The 19,023-nt window shown below is 42.0% G+C and overlaps 1 protein-coding gene across 1 annotated transcript in view; it reads right to left on the bottom strand.

Moving 5' to 3' along the window:
• Positions 1-19,023, bottom strand: part of LOC131221024 (protein NAP1) — an 88,939-nt gene that overhangs the window by 20,303 nt on the left and 49,613 nt on the right. The window contains exon 12 of the mRNA XM_058216099.1: positions 7,103-7,235. Coding sequence (XP_058072082.1) covers positions 7,103-7,235 — 133 coding nt within the window. The remainder of the gene's footprint in view (positions 1-7,102; positions 7,236-19,023) is intronic.

The following is a 19,023-nucleotide window of genomic DNA, read 5'->3' as shown; positions in this document are numbered from 1 at the left end:
GGAGGAGATCTGTTTATGGATGTTGAGATAAAAGATGTGGGATACAACATGTGTTGCCTTTCAAAAAGAAAGTCATTGGACACACAGGAAATGAGATTTCCATTAACTATATTTCATATCAATATCGACTTCTGAAGTCGTAAGAGAAAATCTGAAGTCCATAGGCTAAAGTGACGCAACTATGGGCTGGAAGAAAGTATACACTAGGAGAAAGCATCACCTGCAGATCTAGAGGTCTAAAGAAACCTCACAAATCCGGACAGTGTGACAAGTTTAATTTTCTGATTGAATCAACCAATTGACTATTGACCCCTGACCAACTTATCATATGGCAACATTGGTCTCATCTGATAGGCCTTGGAATATGCGCACCAAACCAGATCCATTTTTATTTTCTGATTTGGATTAGTAGTGTGAGAGTTATGAGTGTTTGTGTTAGTTTTGTTAAGAAGGTATTTATGTAATAGCGGCTTGTAAGTTGTTTTGTTTCTTTGAGCCTTGTTGCTCATTTCATTAAAATTCTCATTACCTTCCAAAAAAATGTAATATGGGGGGATAGGGCATCTCGTGGGTGTGGGATTTGTTTGCCCATATATACTTTCTATATGTTAAACTTTAGGGCTGCTAGTTATTCTTCTCAATTGGAGTTTTCATATGAGAATTCGAGAGTTCTGAATCTGGATATATGCATGTGTGTAGTATTTAAGCACGAGAAGGGTGTGCAATAACTCTTCTAATTTCCAGGTGATTCGTATCCCAGAGGAGTATCTACTATTTTTGGCTTTTCCTACTTCTATCTTTTGTTTGTTTCTCTGCATAATCACTATCGTACGAATTCCCAAGCTTGTTTGAATCCACTCAAACCTGATTCCACAAGTTCTATTTGATTTTGTTCTGATTTTTTTAATGGTCAATACACACACGCTCACACCCACACACACCACATGGGTTCTCGAACCCATGACCTCAGTTGAAACACACAGTGCCCACCACTGAGCCATGAGTAGAGACCCCATAGTTCTGATTTTGTTCTGATTGCTGATTTTATTTTTTTTAAAAGCAACTAGAATATATTAATAGAAAGCAAAGAGGAACAAAAGGCCTGCTGAGATAGCAAGGCCAAGGCTACAAGCCAAGAAACAAGAAATTAAAGTCTTTAAGACCCGGAACAGCAACCGCCCATTCTATTAGTAAATTTTTTGCCTTAGAGCCCACAGCTTGCGGCGAGGAGTTGTTAAAGCATCTGTCATTCCGCTCCTTCTAGACTGCCCACCAAACAGCGAGGATAGACATTCTCCACACCTGAGTTAAGATTTTTCCCATCTTGATTCCGTGCCAATAGGCGAGCAAGGAGGAGGCAGTGGCCGGGGAAACACCCGCTGACCTTGAAACATTGGAAGAAATCGAAGCGGATCTGGGAGATAAAAGGGCAGTGTACCAGGAGGTGGTTGACTAATTCCTCGTCAGACATACAGCAAAGGCAGACGTTTACGAGCTGCATTCCTCTCTTCTTAAGATTATCAATCGTTAGAATCCGATTCCTTGCCGCCAGCCATCCAAAAAAAATGATTTTTTTTTTTTTTGGGGGGGGGGGGGCAAAGTATCTCCAAATGTAAGGAGCGGCCGAAAATGGGGATACGGAATGGGGGGCTATGACTGCATATATAGATTTAACCGAGAACTGGGAGGATTTGTCTTTAAGCCATATGATTTTGTCAGGTTCAGGTAGGCTCGGGATCACCCTTGAGAGGCATTCTAGAAGTTGGACATATTCACTGATCTCCCAGTCTTGAAGATTTCTACTACACGAAATGTCCCAAACAAGACCCAAATCGGATATAGAATAAAAGGAGGCAATAGGACAGTTTTTTTCTACAGCCAGGTTGAAGATAGACGGGAATCTGTCCTTTAACGCTGACTCCCCCAGCCATAAGTCTTCCCAGAATCGAATCGCTGACCCGTTCCCAAGGACGAACTCAATATTCTCAAGCACAGCTTTTTTGGAACGGAGAATCCCTCTCCATATGTAAGAAGCTCTATAAGAGGACGAATCTTTGGTCCACCACCCTCCTGGAGAAAGCCCATATTTACCTTTGACTATGATATTCCATAAAGCTTCCTTTTCCACACCCAAACGCCAAGACCATTTGCCAAGGAGGGCAGTATTCATCGCTTTCAGGTTCCTGATGCTCGCACTACCATCCCGAAAGTGATTGCAAACTTCCTGCCAATCTAAGAGGTGGAAATTCTTTTGATTTTCCTTGCCGCACCACAAGAAGTCCCTACGTAAGTTATCTATCCAATGCAAAATGGAAGAGGGACAAGAAGTATATTGGGATATTGGAGAGAGCAGCTTTAATGAGGGTGAGTCTTCCTCCCAAGGATAGATATCTGCACTTCCATCTAGTTAGCGTTTTCTGGACTTTCTCAATCACCTTGTCCCACATGGAGGGCGGAGGGGGGCCATAGACAAGAGGGAGACACACAAACGTCGACGGGAATGAAGCAACCGAACAGCCCAATATCTGAGCAAACTCAGATAATTCTTGCTCAGAAATGTTGACACCCATAACCTTAGATTTAGCCATATTTATCCTCAAGCCCGAGACTGCTTCAAAACACTTTAGAGCTGTGTGGAAGTTGGAGATAACAACTGGGTCTACTTTAGCCATGATTAGGGTGTCATCCGCGAATTGGATATAAGAGACCGAAGCAGGAATACCTGGCATGGATATGCCTCTAAGAATACCAGTGTTTTGACCCATAAGAATCATCCGGGAAAGGGCTTCTCCAATCGTCAGGAAAAGGAGGGGGGATAGAGGATCTCCCTGGCGTAAACCCCTCGAGGATGAGAAGAATCCCTTAGGAACTCCGATAAGGAGAACTGCGAAGTGGGTCGATTCAACACAAGCCTTGATCCATATTCTCCATTTTTCACCAAAACCCGTACGGAGAAGCATATAGTGTAAAAACTCCCAATCAACGTGATCGTAGGCTTTCTCGATGTCAAGTTTGCAGAAAACACTTCTCTGACCAGATCTATGACAGGAGTGTAACACTTCGTTAGCTATCAAAGCTCCATCAATAATCTGCCTGCCCCTGATAAAAGCATTTTGATTTTTGGAGATCAATTTTCCCATCACAGTTGCGAGCCTTGTAGACAGGATTTTAGTCAGAATTTTGTAAAGGCTGCCAATGAGGCTAATGGGCCTGAAATCAGAGAAAGAATTTGCACCTACGACTTTGGGGATGAGAGCGATGAAGGAGGCACCAAGACCTTTGGATAATTTGCCCCTTGAATGGAATTCAGATAAGAACTCCATGACATCAGTACAAATATTGGACCAGAAGGTTTGGTAGAAGAGAATGGGAAATCCGTCAAACCACCCCCCAAAACGCAGATAAAGCTTCTTTGGTTTCCTTTTCCATGAAAGGGCTCTCCAAAAGGTCCGCTTTCGAGCTGTGCAGCGAACAGAAGGGGATCCCATCCAGCCGAGGTCTGGTCCAACCTTCAGAGGAGAGAACAGATTTGAAATGAGCAATTGCAAGATCCGCAATTTCCTCTTTATCATCAATCTGCCTTCCATCGACAGAAATGCAGTGGATGGCCTTCGCCCTAGCTCTCATGGAAGCCAGATTATGAAAGAATTTGGTGTTCTTGTCACCCTCTGAGATCCATTTGGCCCTTGATTTCAACTTCCAAGATAGTTCATCTTCCAAAGCTCTGGCTGAGATGGCCTGAACAATCTGAATTCTTCGAGATAATGTCTTCAACGAGAGAGATTCAACATCGGTTGTGGTGTCAATTTGTTGAAGTTCAAAGAATAGAGCATCAGATTCGATCTCTCTCTTCCTGATTTCTTTCATCTTCCATTCTTAAATTTTGGCCTTTAAAAGCCTAAGTTTGCAAATCAGCCTGTGGCCTGCAAAGCCCTTCACCTGAAAAGAAGACCACCAATCGACCACCTGCTGTTTGAAACCGTCTATGTAGAGCCACACTGGTTTAAATTTGAATGGCTTCGGACCCCAATTCACTTCCACCTCCGATAAGAGAATGGGGCAGTGATCTAAAGTCGTTCTGGGGAGCGCGATCTGGTTGAGAGAAGAGAACTCATCGAGCCAGTCTGCAGAAAGGAGAAAACGATCCAAGCGCGACTGTATTGGGGTTCTACGACCATTGGACCAGGTATATTTGGCCCCAGAGAGAGGAAGATCCACCAATTCTTGGGACTGAATCCAATCGGAAAACTGATGCATGGCAGGAGTCATTCTCCTTTTGCGGGAGTGTTCTTCCATAAAGCGGATCACGTTAAAATCACCTGCAAAACAGCACGGGCCTGAGAAGAACTGTCTCATGGCAGTCAACTCATCCCAGAATTGAGGTCTTAAGGAATCGTCATTAGGGCCATAAACAGCTATAAGGATACAATGGAAATTCGATAACTTATCTTGTAAAATAACCGATGTGGAGAAGGAGCCCGATAAAGAGAATTGCAAATCCCATTTAGACGATTTCCAAGCAATTAGAATGCCACCTGAAGATCCAACTGCATCCAAGGACACGAACCTAGCATCCTGAACTGACCAAATCGTGGCTAGGAGCCTTTCAGAGAATGTAGGAACTTTGGTTTGCTAAAGGGTGATAACGTCCGGATTCTTTCTCCTGATTGAATCTTTAATTAGGCTCCGCTTCTATTTGGAGCCTAAACCCCTCACATTCCAAGAGAGGAGAATCATTGAGGAACGAATCTTTCCCGGTTGCCCTTTCGTCCCCTACGAGAATTAGACACCGAAACTGAAACCGGAAAAGATTGCAGACTAAGAAGCTCCCTGTTACTGACAGACCGGGCCACCTTTTTAGAAGGGGTCTTGGATGGAGGGAGGGGTCTTCCCCTATTCTCGATGAAGTGGAAGAAGCCTGAGTAGTCTTCTGCCCTATTCCCGAACGTGAGGCCCAGGGATCGTCCTACATGACCCACAGCGTCGCGGATCCATTTTTATTTTGGAGTTTGTCGAAAAGTTCTTCTCTGGTGTCGGCTACCGTAGGCTCCAGAGTAGGATCATCTTAATTCAGGAGGGGAAGCTCGGAGCACATCTGGAGGGGTTCCGCCACTAACACCTCATCAGAGAGTTCCTCCTGAAACAGAGTTACAGGCCCCAAGTCCGCCCAATCTCTACTAGGAGAAGCAGAAATGGCGGAAGGCGAGTGGATGGAAGAGGCGGGCAGAGAGTCAGATAGAGGATTCTTCGACATGACTTCTCTGGGGGACTCGTCAGACAGGTCAGGATGTGGGATCTGCCTTGAAGCGTGAGAGTGATGAGAAAGGGAACGGGTTAAAGCTTGGGGATGGTCAGTTCTGATCATCGAGAAAGGGTGCAAGGAAGGGTTAAGAGGGATGGGTTCAGCTAGTTTAAGAGAGTGCCACTTGGTAGGGGAGAAATGGATCCGGGTGAAGAGAGGATCCGCCTGGACAGCAGGTAGATCCGAGAGAGATGTCAGGCGGGGTGAGGACACATAGCTGTCCAACTAGGGAGCCACAGGGACATAAGATGGGTGGACGGGCGACACGTGTGAAAGATCAACGGCTGGTGGAGTGATGGCGATGGGATTAGGATGCACATGGCAAGAAGAGGGAGCGCGTGGCAGGGCAGTCTCTGTCCGAAATGACGAATGGTTCGCCGCTCGAGGAGAAAACACCGTCATCCCTCTATGTGGCGATAACTTAGGATCGGGAGGAGACTTCTCGCTTATGGAAAAGATATCGTCGGTCCTTTGAGAAGCGCGCACGGCGGAGAGACTACCATGTACCTCACCAATGGGCTGGAGACTGTCATGACTGATGACCGCCAGACGCGACCCTTCCCTCTGAAAGAATAGTGGTCTGGAGGTGGAGGGGATCGGTACACCTTCTTCCCGCGGAGAATCCAAAATATTAATTCAACAGGAAATAGATCTCTGTTTCTGATTCAAATCTTTTTGTTGAATCAGATTTGTGATTCATAGTGACTGAATTATCGGACACAGTTTGAATCGACTGAAATAGATCAGCCTGTGAAATCCTAGATTCAAATTTCCCTATTCGTTTCATATATAGATCTGTGTTTTCTGTTAATCAACCTAGAGTTACCTTGTTTTGACCCAACCGACAGTCAATTACCCAAATAGCCTATACCCTATCTTCCTTTAACCCTTAAACTCTTAGCCTACCCTATCCAGCCATAGTTTCCCTTATTTTAAACCATAAACCCATACCATTTATCAGTTCTGATTGCTGAATTGAACTGATGATTTGCTTAAAATAGACCTCTGTTTCTGATTCAGATCTTTTTGTTGAATCTGATTTGTGATTCATAGTGACTGAATTATCGGACACAGTTTGAATCGACTGAAATAGATCAGCCTGTGAAATCCTAGATTCAAATTTCCCTATTCGTTTCATATATAGATCTGTGTTTTCTGTTAATCAACCTAGAGTTACCTTGTTTTGACCCAACCGACAGTCCATTACCCAAATAGCCTATACCCTATCTTCCTTTAACCCTTAAACTCTTAGCCTACCCTATCCAGCCATAGTTTCCCTTATTTTAAACCATAAACCCATACCATTTATCCCAGACTTTGCTGAACCAAATCGAAAATTCAGAATTTGCTGTAATTTTCCAATACCTCCACTTAGAACTGCATCATAAGGTCTTACTACTCTTACAGACACCGACATAAAAGATATCAAAAGACCAGTGAATATCGTTTACATTTCTTACTAAATCTTCGGGGCTCATTTTGTCTAAGTACAAGAATAGGTGGAAATCATCATTCAAAGGCCTTCGGTACAGAGGTCCATCGCTCATCATCACTCCAAGGCAGTTTAGATCCCACCGCCTGTACAAACCTATCTCCTAACAGGGTGTTTGCAGTGAAAAACATAGTTTTCATTTTATTCACATGTGCCCGTGTAGGTAGTGTAACTGAGCACCCAAACACCGAGCACCTTCACACTCTTTCAGCACACACATATCCAATACATGTGAGACCGCTAAACATAGAGTATGACCAATTTTATTTACAATAAAAGCACAATGGAAGCTACTACTTAAGACTTACCTGAATATTTGGAGCGAGTAAACTAGGCTGATCAGAGAAAAACAGAACCATTCTGCCGATCTCTTGTTTTAGCAAGACTCTCCTTTCACGATGTATGGCATCACAGGAAACTAAGGCTTGCTCATGCACTTCACTACAATGGCCAACCATCGTGCCATATTAATACAAGTCCCAAGGAAAATGCAACTTATTAAAAACAATTCTGCCACTGTCAACCATAATGCTGTAAATGCAAACCTCATCAAGTATGAAAAGGAATAACAGAAAATAAATAGCAAAACATCCTTAAATAGTTCCCAATGCATAAGGGTAGCAGCACAGTAAAATTTGGAATTAAGTCAGCAAATGCATGCAACCAGAATGGGCTTTGTGTGTGTGTGTGTGTGTGTGTGTGTGTGTGTGTGTGTGTGTGTATGCTCATACGTTACTATACACCAGCATATAGCTCCCAACCTTTCAAGTGGACCACACCTCTATTTTTTTGTTATTAGCGGATGTACATTGTTTTCTATGGTGTGGCCGACCTGATGACTGGATGGGGCTGATTTTTTCATGAGGTGATCCTCATGGTAGGGCCAACCTATGAGACGGTTTGGATGTCATATACACGTGGCATTTTGAAAGTTGTCTATTGAGTGGGCAGTAACTTAGTGGCCAACTAGTTGGATACACATGCACGCGTGCGCAAAAAGTCACAGACTCCTGTGAACCATACCGCAAATTGAGATTGGCACGGGTAGGCCCCACCATGATGTGTTTCTAAAATCCACTTTTACCATTAGGTGTGTGAATGCATTTTAGGCATAGTGCTCAAAAAGCAGGCAGATACGTGATTCAGGTGGGCCACACAAAAGGAAACAATTGGGAGGGGGATGCCCACCTTAACTTATATGTACAATCCACTCGGACCATTAGTTGTGTCATCTATCGCTAGGCCTAAGGCCCAAAAATTAGGTTGGCCCGTGATTTTAGTGGGCCACACCAAAGGAAAAGGTTGGGACAAAGACGTCAACCCTAGATTTTTTACAAGGCCCACTGTGATAATTGTGAAATCCACTCAAACCATCAGCTACCTCATAAAAATTTATGCCTAGGGTCCAAAAATTAGGCCCATCCATGATTTGTGTGGACCACACCAAGAGAAACAATTTGGAGGGTGGGTGTCCCTAGCACACTTTTTTACACACATTTTTTACTCATATGGTCCACCTAAATCATGGATGTGGCTGATTTCTGAGCCTTAGGCCTAATGTGAGCTGAAACATTTGATTGTAGGAGTGGATTTCACATATACATCATGGTGGGGCCCACCCAAGCCCACAAGACTTTGCTCGTACATAAGGTCTCCTGTGGTCTGGTTCGCAAGAGGATATATATATATATATATATATATATGAGAGAGAGAGAGAGAGAGAGAGAGGTGATCTCCTACTAGCAATGCTATAGGAGAATATCCATGAGTAAGGGGTTGGCCGGCTCGATTGGGCACCACTGTCATGTGTTTCCGAATTTCACTCTTAACCATCACGTGCATGACCCAATTTTTTAGGCCTAGAGATAAAAAATCAGGCGATTCTGTGATTCAGGTGGGCCACACCAAGGGAAGCAATTGGGAGGGGAGCACCCACCGTTGATTTTTTTTTTTTTTTCGAGGTCCACCATGATGTGTATGTAAATCCACTCCTACCATTACATGTGTCATTCTACATTAGGCCCAGGGCCAGGAAATCAGGTTGACTTATGATTCAAGTGGGCCACATCGATGGAAACAGTTAGGAGGGAGACATCCATCATTGATTTTTTTACATAGCCCATCATGACGATTGTGTGAAACCACTCCAACCATTAGATACCACACCAAAAAAGTTAGGTTGAGGGCCTAAAAATCTGACCCATTAGTGATTCAGGTCAGGTGGGCCACACCAAGGGAAATGATTTGGAGAGTGGGTGTCACCCTATACATTGTATCTAATAATGTGGTCCACCAAGGCCTAATATGGGGTGACACACCTGATGGTCGAAGTGGATTTTACATACACATCATGATAGGGCCCACCTGAACACATAATCTGACCCTTTCACACACTACATGAATCATTTTCTTTTTTCCACTCTATCATGGGCCATAGCTTCAGATAAACGACAAGTGATCAAGTATTTTCTTACTACCTCCACCCACGTCCTCTTAAGCCTTTCCCTTGCCCTTTTAAGCCTTCAACTTATACTCACTCCTAATGCAGTTCTTCATCTCCATGGCACATGACCAACCCATTTAAGTCTACATTCCGCCATCTTATTACATGTATTGGTGCTACTCCTAATTTCCCTCAAATGCATTTATCTTATTCCGCCATCTATCCTTGTCTCACCACTCATCTATCTCAACTTCCTCATCAGATACACCCATCCTATGAGCATGTGGTTACTTAACTATCCAACATCTTGTCCCATAAAGCATGGCGGGAAATATAGGTTTCCTATAAAATTTCCCTTTTAGATTGAGTGGTACATGCCGATCCGATCACATAAAAGTCCAAAGGCACATCTCTGTTTCTTCCACCCCGCTTGAATTCTATGGGTGACATCCTTCTCAGTCTCTCCTCTCTCATGAATTATCGAAACCAAAATCTTGAAAACACTTAAGGCAACACTAATAACATAAGAGTGAGAGATTAAACACCCCCACTCTACATCTTGGCCTTGGACAATTATTGCAAGGCAATTATTGAAATAATCGAGATTTTGGAACTAGCTCAAATTTAGAGCTAGCTTACTGCTTCAATAGATTGTGTATTCAAACTTAGTCCACGACTTCAAATTTGATTGAAATTTTGCATGTTATATCAATTACACGAATAGAAACCACCATATCATTGTTAAAATCAGCTTATGGCCAAGTTTGCATTTGCACATCTTTCAATCAAGACAAGGTACCATTCACAAGAAGTGTTTGAGTATTATGTAGTACCCATAAGCGGCGGCTAGCCATTAAGCATATGGATGCAGCCTGCCACTTGTTAGGTGACTCGTGGAATGAAAAGCAACATTTTATGGTTTTTGAATGAAATACTCTCCAACAAAACACTTCATCATTGTGATCATCATCATCATCTTCGCCTCTCTCCCAACAATCAAGGGTTGGTTTTTAAAAGGTAGACAGGCAAAAGTTTAACAATCGGCAACCAATTAGGCATCAGCCTTCATCTTTTACCTAGGTTTTTGGAACTGGCCATGGATGTGGCTGACACTAACACCACTCACATTAGCACGCCCCACCCAATATGGACCCCCAGCCTGATTATTAAATGTAAGGTGTAACTGGGCCGTGCTCACCAAGAATTTGAATAGGACTAGCATGACAGGCCTGGCCTTACCAGTTCAAAATATGGGCCCAAATAAACCCCATGCTTGGCTAGCTTACAACCCTAGTTGAATACACACCCCAAAGGGTTAGCAAGCAAGGTAGGATCATGGAAGAGCAGTTGCGAAGCAAATTCCTAAGCGCGAAGGCACATAAATGTACCACCATTGAACCAAAAGTGGATAGCTCATGCTCAAGTAGTTGATTCCACAAAATAGCAGTGAGCCTACTGATACATGTTAATCAAACACCACTCACATGCCAACAAAATCACACAAAACAATGCAGTTTAGAGTTTAGCCTAGTTATTGCACATTACTCAGAAAGCGAAAGTTGTAAACAATTAAGGTCTTTAGCATGCAATGCCAAACAAGCTCAGTAGGCATAATATAAAGCATAACACTTCACAATCCATTAAGTTTCATTCATTAGCACACCTTTAAACTCTGCTAGATCTTTTTATTTTTTGAAAGACGATACTTTTATTGAAAAAAAAAAAAACAACGAAACCGCAACAAACAAAGAAAAAAAGGATGCAACGGGGAAAAACAAAGGAAAAGAAAAGAACAAATAAAAAAACAAAAGCTACTCCCAAGCAACCAAAACGCAAGGAAATAAACCCAAAAAAAAAAAACTATAATGCCCAATCTCTAAAGAGGACTAGCACTTTAGAGAACACCCCCGCAGTTGAAACCGAACTATGCCTAAATCAATGATTGTTGCGTTTTGCCCAAATAGCCCAACTCGCTGCCAGGAGGATAGTCCTCCACTTTCTTTTACCCAGAGCTCCTCCTGATTTCGCATGCCACCCATTGAGCAGGCCATCTATTGCACTTGGCATAACCCAAGAGACCCCTGCAAGCATAAAGACACTCCACCAGATGTCCGATGAGAAGGGACAGTGTAACAGGAGATGATCCACCATTTCTTATGCTTTGAGACACAAAAGGCACACGTTCGGAATCTACATACCAAGCTTCCTCCGGTTGTCAATAGTCAAAATTCTTTTCCTTCCAACCAACCATCCAAAGGCAGCAACCTTGGGCGGCACTCCGGAGAACCAGACTGAATTGGTATGACATGGAGAGGAGAATGAAGAGGCAGACAGAGATTTGTAGAGGGACCACACCGAGAACAAGCCAGAGGGCAACAGCAACCAATAGATGGAGTCTTCCAACATAGAGGGAAGAGGCATAGAAGCACCCTGCAAGAAGGAGATAAGGCTAGTAAATTCCTCTAGCTCGAAATCTGAGAGATTCCTACAGAGCTGGGGAATCCAAGCCCTACCATTTCCTTCAGGATAGAAATTGTCCTTAACTAGAGCATTAGCGTCAGCTAAGATAGCAAACAAGGTGGGGTATGATTTGGATAGAGAATGATTGTCGAACCATATATCCAGCCAGAATCTAATTTTGGAACCTTTTCCCAAGGAGAGATTCTGTCAAAACTTGGTGAAGCAGATTTAGTGATTCCTTTCCATAGAAAGGAGGCGCGATAGAGGGAGGAATGCTTAGTCCACCATCATGAAGTAGACAGACCATATTTTGCAGCTACGATCTAGCGCCACAGACAGTCATCCTCACACCCAAATCTCCATACCCATTTACCTAACAGAGCTTCATTAAACAAAGTACCCCACAAAAAAGCGAGGAGTCATTGGCGAACTAGAGATGATTGGTCGGAAGAATGAAATTTTCCACAGAAAACCATCTAGAGAGGCAGATCTCTTGCCCGCGAGACAGCATACCACTAAGAGCCTCCGTGACCAACACAAAAAGAAATGGGGATAAAGGATCTCCATGGCGGAGGCCCCTAGAAGCCATGAAATGCCCAAAAGGAGAGCCATTAACAACGACAGAATATTTAGGCGGCATAATGCATGATTTAATCCAAGCTCTCCATTTGAACCCGAAGCCCGTAGAATTAAGCATTTGGTCCAAAAAAGTCCAGTCGACATGATCATATGCCTTTTCCAAGTCCAGTTTACACATGATACCAGGCCTTTGGACTTGACTTGAGAATGCAAGCATTCATTAGCTATAAGAACAGTCCAGGATTTGTCTCCCTTCCACAAACGCAAATTGGAAAGGGAAAGTAATCTCGGAGATAACAGTCCTCGACCTCTAACTCAGAACTTTAGACAAGATCTTGTAAGGGCTTCCGTTAAGGCTAATTGAACAAAAATCCATCGCGTTCTAAGCTCCTTCCACCTTTGGAATAAGCGCAATGAAGGTGCTTCCCAACTTGAAGGCCAACCTATTATGATCAAAGAAGTCATAAATAAAGGCAAAGTCAGGAGCAATCAATTCCTAGAAGGCCTAAAAGAAAGCTAAAGGGAATCCATCAGGACCCAAAGCTTTATCCCGCCCCAGACCCCACACGGCTTACTTAACCTCGTCAATCAGGAAAAGGGCACTCCATGAAGGTTACATCCTCCTCTGATGAGTACCTAAAAGGGAGATTATCTAACGACGGTCTGCGAACAAAGTCAGAAGAAAGCAATTTAGAGGCGACATTAACGAAAGATGAGGTAATAAAATTCTTATCTGACAACATCACGTCCTCAACAAGGATGGAAGAAATTGAATTGGAGCGCCTCTTGGCATTGGCCATGAAATGAAAGAATTTAGTGTTATGGTCACCTTCTTTGAGCCAAGCGGCCCTAGACCTTTGACGCCATTTAATTTCCTCCTCTTTCAGCCTCTCCTAGTACTTAGAAGAGAGAAGAGATCTAGATTCATTCTCCGCCTCAAACAACTACCCAACCTCCTCAAGCAGATCCAGATCCTAAACCCTAAAAACCCTTCTTTTACTTTTGAATGTATTGCTTGTGTTTCCACACGTCTTCTTACATTTATAAATTATATGAATAGACTTTGAATATACTTGCATGAATTCAGTTACACGGTGCATAGATTAGGACCCCATACAAAGAAACCTAATATGTGCACTTGTTTTTTGTAATGTTTTGATTTATAAGTATGTATTGATGTCTTTTTTAATAATCACTTAAGTTTCATTGAAAAATTCCACCAATTTCCCCATGCTTCCTCTGACGTAATCCGGACCTAGTGCTCATTTCCTCCACCTTGGATAACTGAATCTAGCTGGAGATTGGCCAAGGTAAGAGGTTCGGCTGGGGTCGAGGACAAACAAGCATCCATTGAAGAACGAGACAAGGGAACAAGCATAGAAGAAGGAGATGAGGGAGGAGTAAGAAAAACACCCATTGATAATGTAGAAACAATTTGCAACTGTGATTGGGGGCCAACAATACTTCAGACGAGATTAGGGCAAAGGGATTAGGGGAAACTTCCTACATACTCTCATCATTTGAAGTAGTAGTTGAATCGCTTTCACCGTCACCTTTGTTCCTATAGTTAGTGTTTAAGTTATCGGCAAAAAGTCAATAATATCGACGATAATATCGATGTCGCCAACATTGCGACATCGAAAACCCCTTTTTTTGTTTCTCTGCCAGTTTTCAGCGAATTGTTGGCGATTTTTTAGAGTTTTCGTGATAATCAGAGTAGTCGGACGACAAATTCATTGTAACTACCTAACTCCATTTCGCCAATAAAAAAGTAGTATCAGAAATTTTGGGGAGAGCAACGTAAATGCGAAAAAAAAAATTTCAAAAAAAAAAAAAAATTGTAAGAAGGTGATTTTGGTACCTGTAAAAGAGGTATGCCTGATCGGAAGAAGAATTCGGTAGGCCAATTAATTGATCGACAAAAGTTGTGTTTCGGTCTTCTGTAGGTACGAAAAAACCTCTCCTTTTCCCTTTTTTCTTCAAATGGATGAAAATTTTCAAAATCAACGAGAATTCCGACAAATAATCTGCGATATCTCTTGAGAATTTTGGTTCGATTTGGAGATTTGGGTTCGAAATGGAAACCCTTAGATTGGGATTGGGGTTCCAAATAGAAACAGGAAACCCTATTCCCCTTTCCGGAAATGGCATCAGACCCCATTTTTTTTAGGCGCAGATTAGCTACTGACAGGTTGAGTAGCTAGACTTGCTACTGAAGTGACGTCAACAAGTTCCGTGGGCCCCACCATGATGTATGTTTTGTATCCACACCTTTCATCCATTTGTAAAGATCATTTTAGGACTATCCAAAGAATGAGTTAAATCCAAAGCTCCAGTGGACCCCAGCACAGAAAATAGTGGGGACAGTGACACCCACCATAAAAACTTCTAAAGGCCACAAAATTTTCAGATCAACTGATATTTGTGTTTTCCCTTATTTCATGTTTTTTTGAGCTTTTGAACAGGTTGGATTTCAAATAAACATTATGGTGGGCCTTAGGATAGTTTCAACAGTGGGAATCACTTTCCCTACTGTTTTCAGTGGTGGGGTCCACTACAGCTTTTTATCTGCCTCATTCTTTGGTTCATGCCCTAAAATGATATCTAAAAATGGATGGAGGATGTGGACACAACACATACATCATAGTGGGGCCCACAGAACTTGGTGACGTCACTTCAGTAGCCCACTCACTACTCAACCTGTCGGTGTCTAATCTGCATCCCTTTTTTTCGGGGACAAGGATGGTGCTTATGTTGCTGCGAGTCGTGAGTCGCGGCAGCTTACAGTATTGTGGACCCCACTATGATGTAATGTATTTTATCTCCACTGTCCATCTATTTTGGACACTCATTTTATGGAATGAGCTAAAAAATGAATTAGATCGACATTTCAGGTGGACCACATGAAACAATGTGATTGAACACTTGCCATTAAAGAAAATTTAAGGCCCATTGTACTTTTTATTTGCCACCCAACCACTTCGTTAAGATCACATAGGCCTGAATGAAGGGAAAACACAAACATCCGGCTGATGATCAAAACTTTTGGGCCCCAAGAAGTTTTTAATGGTGGCCATTCAATGACCACTATTTTCTATGGTGTGGTCCACCTCAAAATTGGATCTGATTGATTTTGTGAGCCATGCCCTAAAATAATCTGCCAGAATGAATGGACGGTGTAGATATACATCTTATATTATTGATGTAGCCCCATGGCCAGGGTCCCACCCAATAATTGACCGTGAAGAAATCCCACCGGTACTGGGTTACTCATATGGTTTTAATGCACTAGGTAAACTATGTTGGACCCACCGTGAATGTATGTGCTTTATCCACGTCGTCCATCCATTTTTCGGGCTCATTTTAGGGGTTGAGCCAAAAATTGAAGCATATCCAAAGCTCAATTGGACCATGCCACAGGAAATCGTGAGAATGATGATTTCCAACGTTGAAACCTTTTCAGGGCCCACAGTGATGTTTATTTGTTATCCAACCTATTCATAAGATCACAGAGACATAGATGAATGGAAAATACAAATATCAGCTTCATTTAAAACTTCTATGGCCATCAAGAATGTTTCAACGGTAGATGTTCGATTCACACTGTTTCCTATGGTGTGGTCCACTTGAGCTTTAGATATGCTTCATTTTTGGAACAAAGCCCTAAAATTGTTTAGTAAAATGGATGGACGGAGTGGATATACATAAATCACGGTGGACCCCATGGATTTTACTCAGTACGTTAAGAGTTAATCGGTCTGCAATCCACTCCTACAAAGCCTTCAAAGACGGGCTTGCCATGGATGGTAGGTGGGCCCACCATGATATTTGTGAGAAACCCACTCCACCCATCTGTTTTTCTATATCATGTTAGGACATGGGCCAAAAAATGAGGCATATGCAAAACTCAAGTGGGTCGCATGACCAGAAATAATGCAAATTAAACCTCCACCATTGAAACATTCGTGGGGCCACAAAAGTTTTGGATTAGTTTTTTTTTTTTTCTTGGTAGTGGCTCATTTGATGTTGGTTGTTTAACAACAACAATTGTACAATCCAAGCCATCCGGACGAGGGAAGTGAAAAGCAGCATTGTCTCAAAGTTATCCAAAAACTTTTTTAATTCATTTACTTTTACCTGTTTTAATTATTATATTTTAGCTATACTTATATTATATAAAATCATTTTGGTTACTAGTTGAGTGATTTCTTACAACAACACATGCCTTTTGGCCTCCATTAAACGGAAACTTATTATTTAATGCATTCTTTTTGCAATTTTTTCATTCCTGAATATGTAAATGTGTATTTAGGTATGTCCTGAAGTTTCACTGAAAAATTCCACCATTCTCTATATTTCCCCCTTTTTCCCTGCATTTCCAGTTATCGGCGATATTATCAGCGATAACGATATTATATCTTTATCTCCGGCCAGCAAAACTTGTAGCGATACCAACAACTCGAACACTACCTATAGTAGCCTCTTCTTCTGGGAAATGTGGAAACGGAGCTTCGATTAGAGACGCATGAGAGAACTCCCCCGTGTCGCTCTTCTAGCCTACATGGCCAGCTAAGAACGTCTCAATATATGGTTGGGGACACGTTTCTTCATATGGTAGTTGAGAGTGAGACGTGGGCAGCTCTAAGGGCGAAATCGTGATCGCAGCTTTCTTTGGAGCACTCGTACGCAATGTTAAGTATTGACAATATCGGTCGATATATCCCACGATATATCTTGTATCCCGCTTGACTGATACGAAACGCACAAGCAGTGGGATTATATCCCACATGTTCAATCCAGTGAGCATTTGTTATTTTCAATCCTTCTTTTCTATAAATCATATGTTAAATCAATGTCAAATTGTTACAAATCCATGATTTTCATGTTTTGCATGAAAAATCATGGATTGGGAGGTTCGATTTCAAGATTTGGAGATGGGCCGAGTTACAAAATTTTGAAATAAAAAATAAAAAATATATTCTCAATTTTTCACAAATCAGTTGCAATTTTTGTGTCCAAACATAAAATCAAACAGGTAACCTGATCTAGTGATTCTTCGAATGTATTGCTTGTGTTTCCACACGTCTTCTTACATTTATAAATTATATGAATAGACTTTGAATATACTTGCATGAATTCAATTACACAACGCATAGATTAGGACCCCATACAAAGAAAGCTAATACGTGCACTTGTTTTTTGTAATGTTTTGATTTATAAGTGTGTATTGATGTCTTTTTTAATAATCACTGAAGTTTCATTGAAAAATTCAACCAATTTCCCCATGTTTCCAACAACAACGACATATTACGCGATACAACCGATATATCCCATGTGATAACCAATACATATCCGTATCCCAAGGGTGCGATACATAACGCAATACTGATATTTTGAACATTGCTTGTATGCAACACAGGGCCCAAGGCATTCTCGGGAAGGAAGGAAATATCTTTTGAGATTTGGGACGGGACGTTGAATAGACAAGACGATATTGATCATCCAATATTTTGGGAAAAAGAAAATGTCTCAATTTATCGTGCGATGAAGATATCGTTGAAGGAGGTGATAAATTCGGGAGATTTGAGAGACGACTGCACCAACTGGCAAATCCAAGGGGAGATTTCATCTCACCACACCAATTCCATGCGTCCTCCATCGGGCGGTTGTAGAGACTGCATACGTTGGTCATACAGAGCCAACAGATCGCACGTGTTAAGAGGCTGCGACAGTGCTCGGCATGACACTGAAAATGGAGGTCCTTCATTCATAGCGCCCGGATGCACTACGAGAGAAGCCAAGTTTTGGAGAGCTAACCATTCTGAGGACAACCGGAAAGAGGCTTCCCGAAACACTTAAACAGGGAGAAGAAGACCACCTGCTTGGATTTTGATTTGCAATAGAAACTAGTCACAATTTCCATCTCCGACGCTTTCAAAACTAGATTTGCAATAGAAACTAGATTTGCTAGATCTTCTTATTTTATAGATTTGCAATAGAAACTAGTCACAGTCTCCATCTCCGACACTTTTGACACATCAACCCTAGTCTTAGATTGAGGGAAATCATCACCGTCATCATGGCATTTTCCCAACTATTCAGGGTCAGGTTCAAAATAAGAAACAGGCATTATCATGATTTGCCTCAGCAAAAATTTGACAACCAGCTGCCCACCTAACATCAATCCTCCATTACCCAATATAGAGACTAGTAGGTGCATCACTACCAGGCAAAGCAAGTGCCCTAAAATATATTAAATTGTCTAGAAATGTCAACTAAAATGGCATTACTGCAGCACAATGCATTCCATAAAATGAACATGTTGTGGACTAGTTTCAAGGGCCCCATAGCTAGAATTGTAAAAGGAAAAGGTACAAATGTTATAGTATAAATTCCGGCATGCGCTCGGTGTATTCATACATCCATTCAGCTACATTAATCTTTGCTAACATTGTTCATTTATTATATTTATTTGTTCGTGGGCAACTCTGTAAATTGTGGCATGTTTTTGTTTCTTTATTACATCATAACAATTCTCTACAGAAGATGAGGCTTTTCCAAATTTGGTATCAGTACTATTACTTTTTTCTTTGCAAGGCAACTCAACTTTATTAGAATAAAAAGAAGGAAAACAAAAGCTTGCAGGCCAAGCAACCTAAAGAGATGATGAAGAATCATCAGAATGCAAACAAGGTATTCAATAATGGTAACGGTGCTGGCCGTTATGATAACATTTCGGCCTTCTAG

Source organism: Magnolia sinica, chromosome 12 (assembly GCF_029962835.1).
Source record: "Magnolia sinica isolate HGM2019 chromosome 12, MsV1, whole genome shotgun sequence".
NCBI classification, from domain to species: Eukaryota; Viridiplantae; Streptophyta; class Magnoliopsida; order Magnoliales; family Magnoliaceae; genus Magnolia; species Magnolia sinica.
The sequence above is the reverse complement of the archived record's forward strand: the minus strand, read 5'-3'. Positions and strand labels throughout refer to the sequence as shown.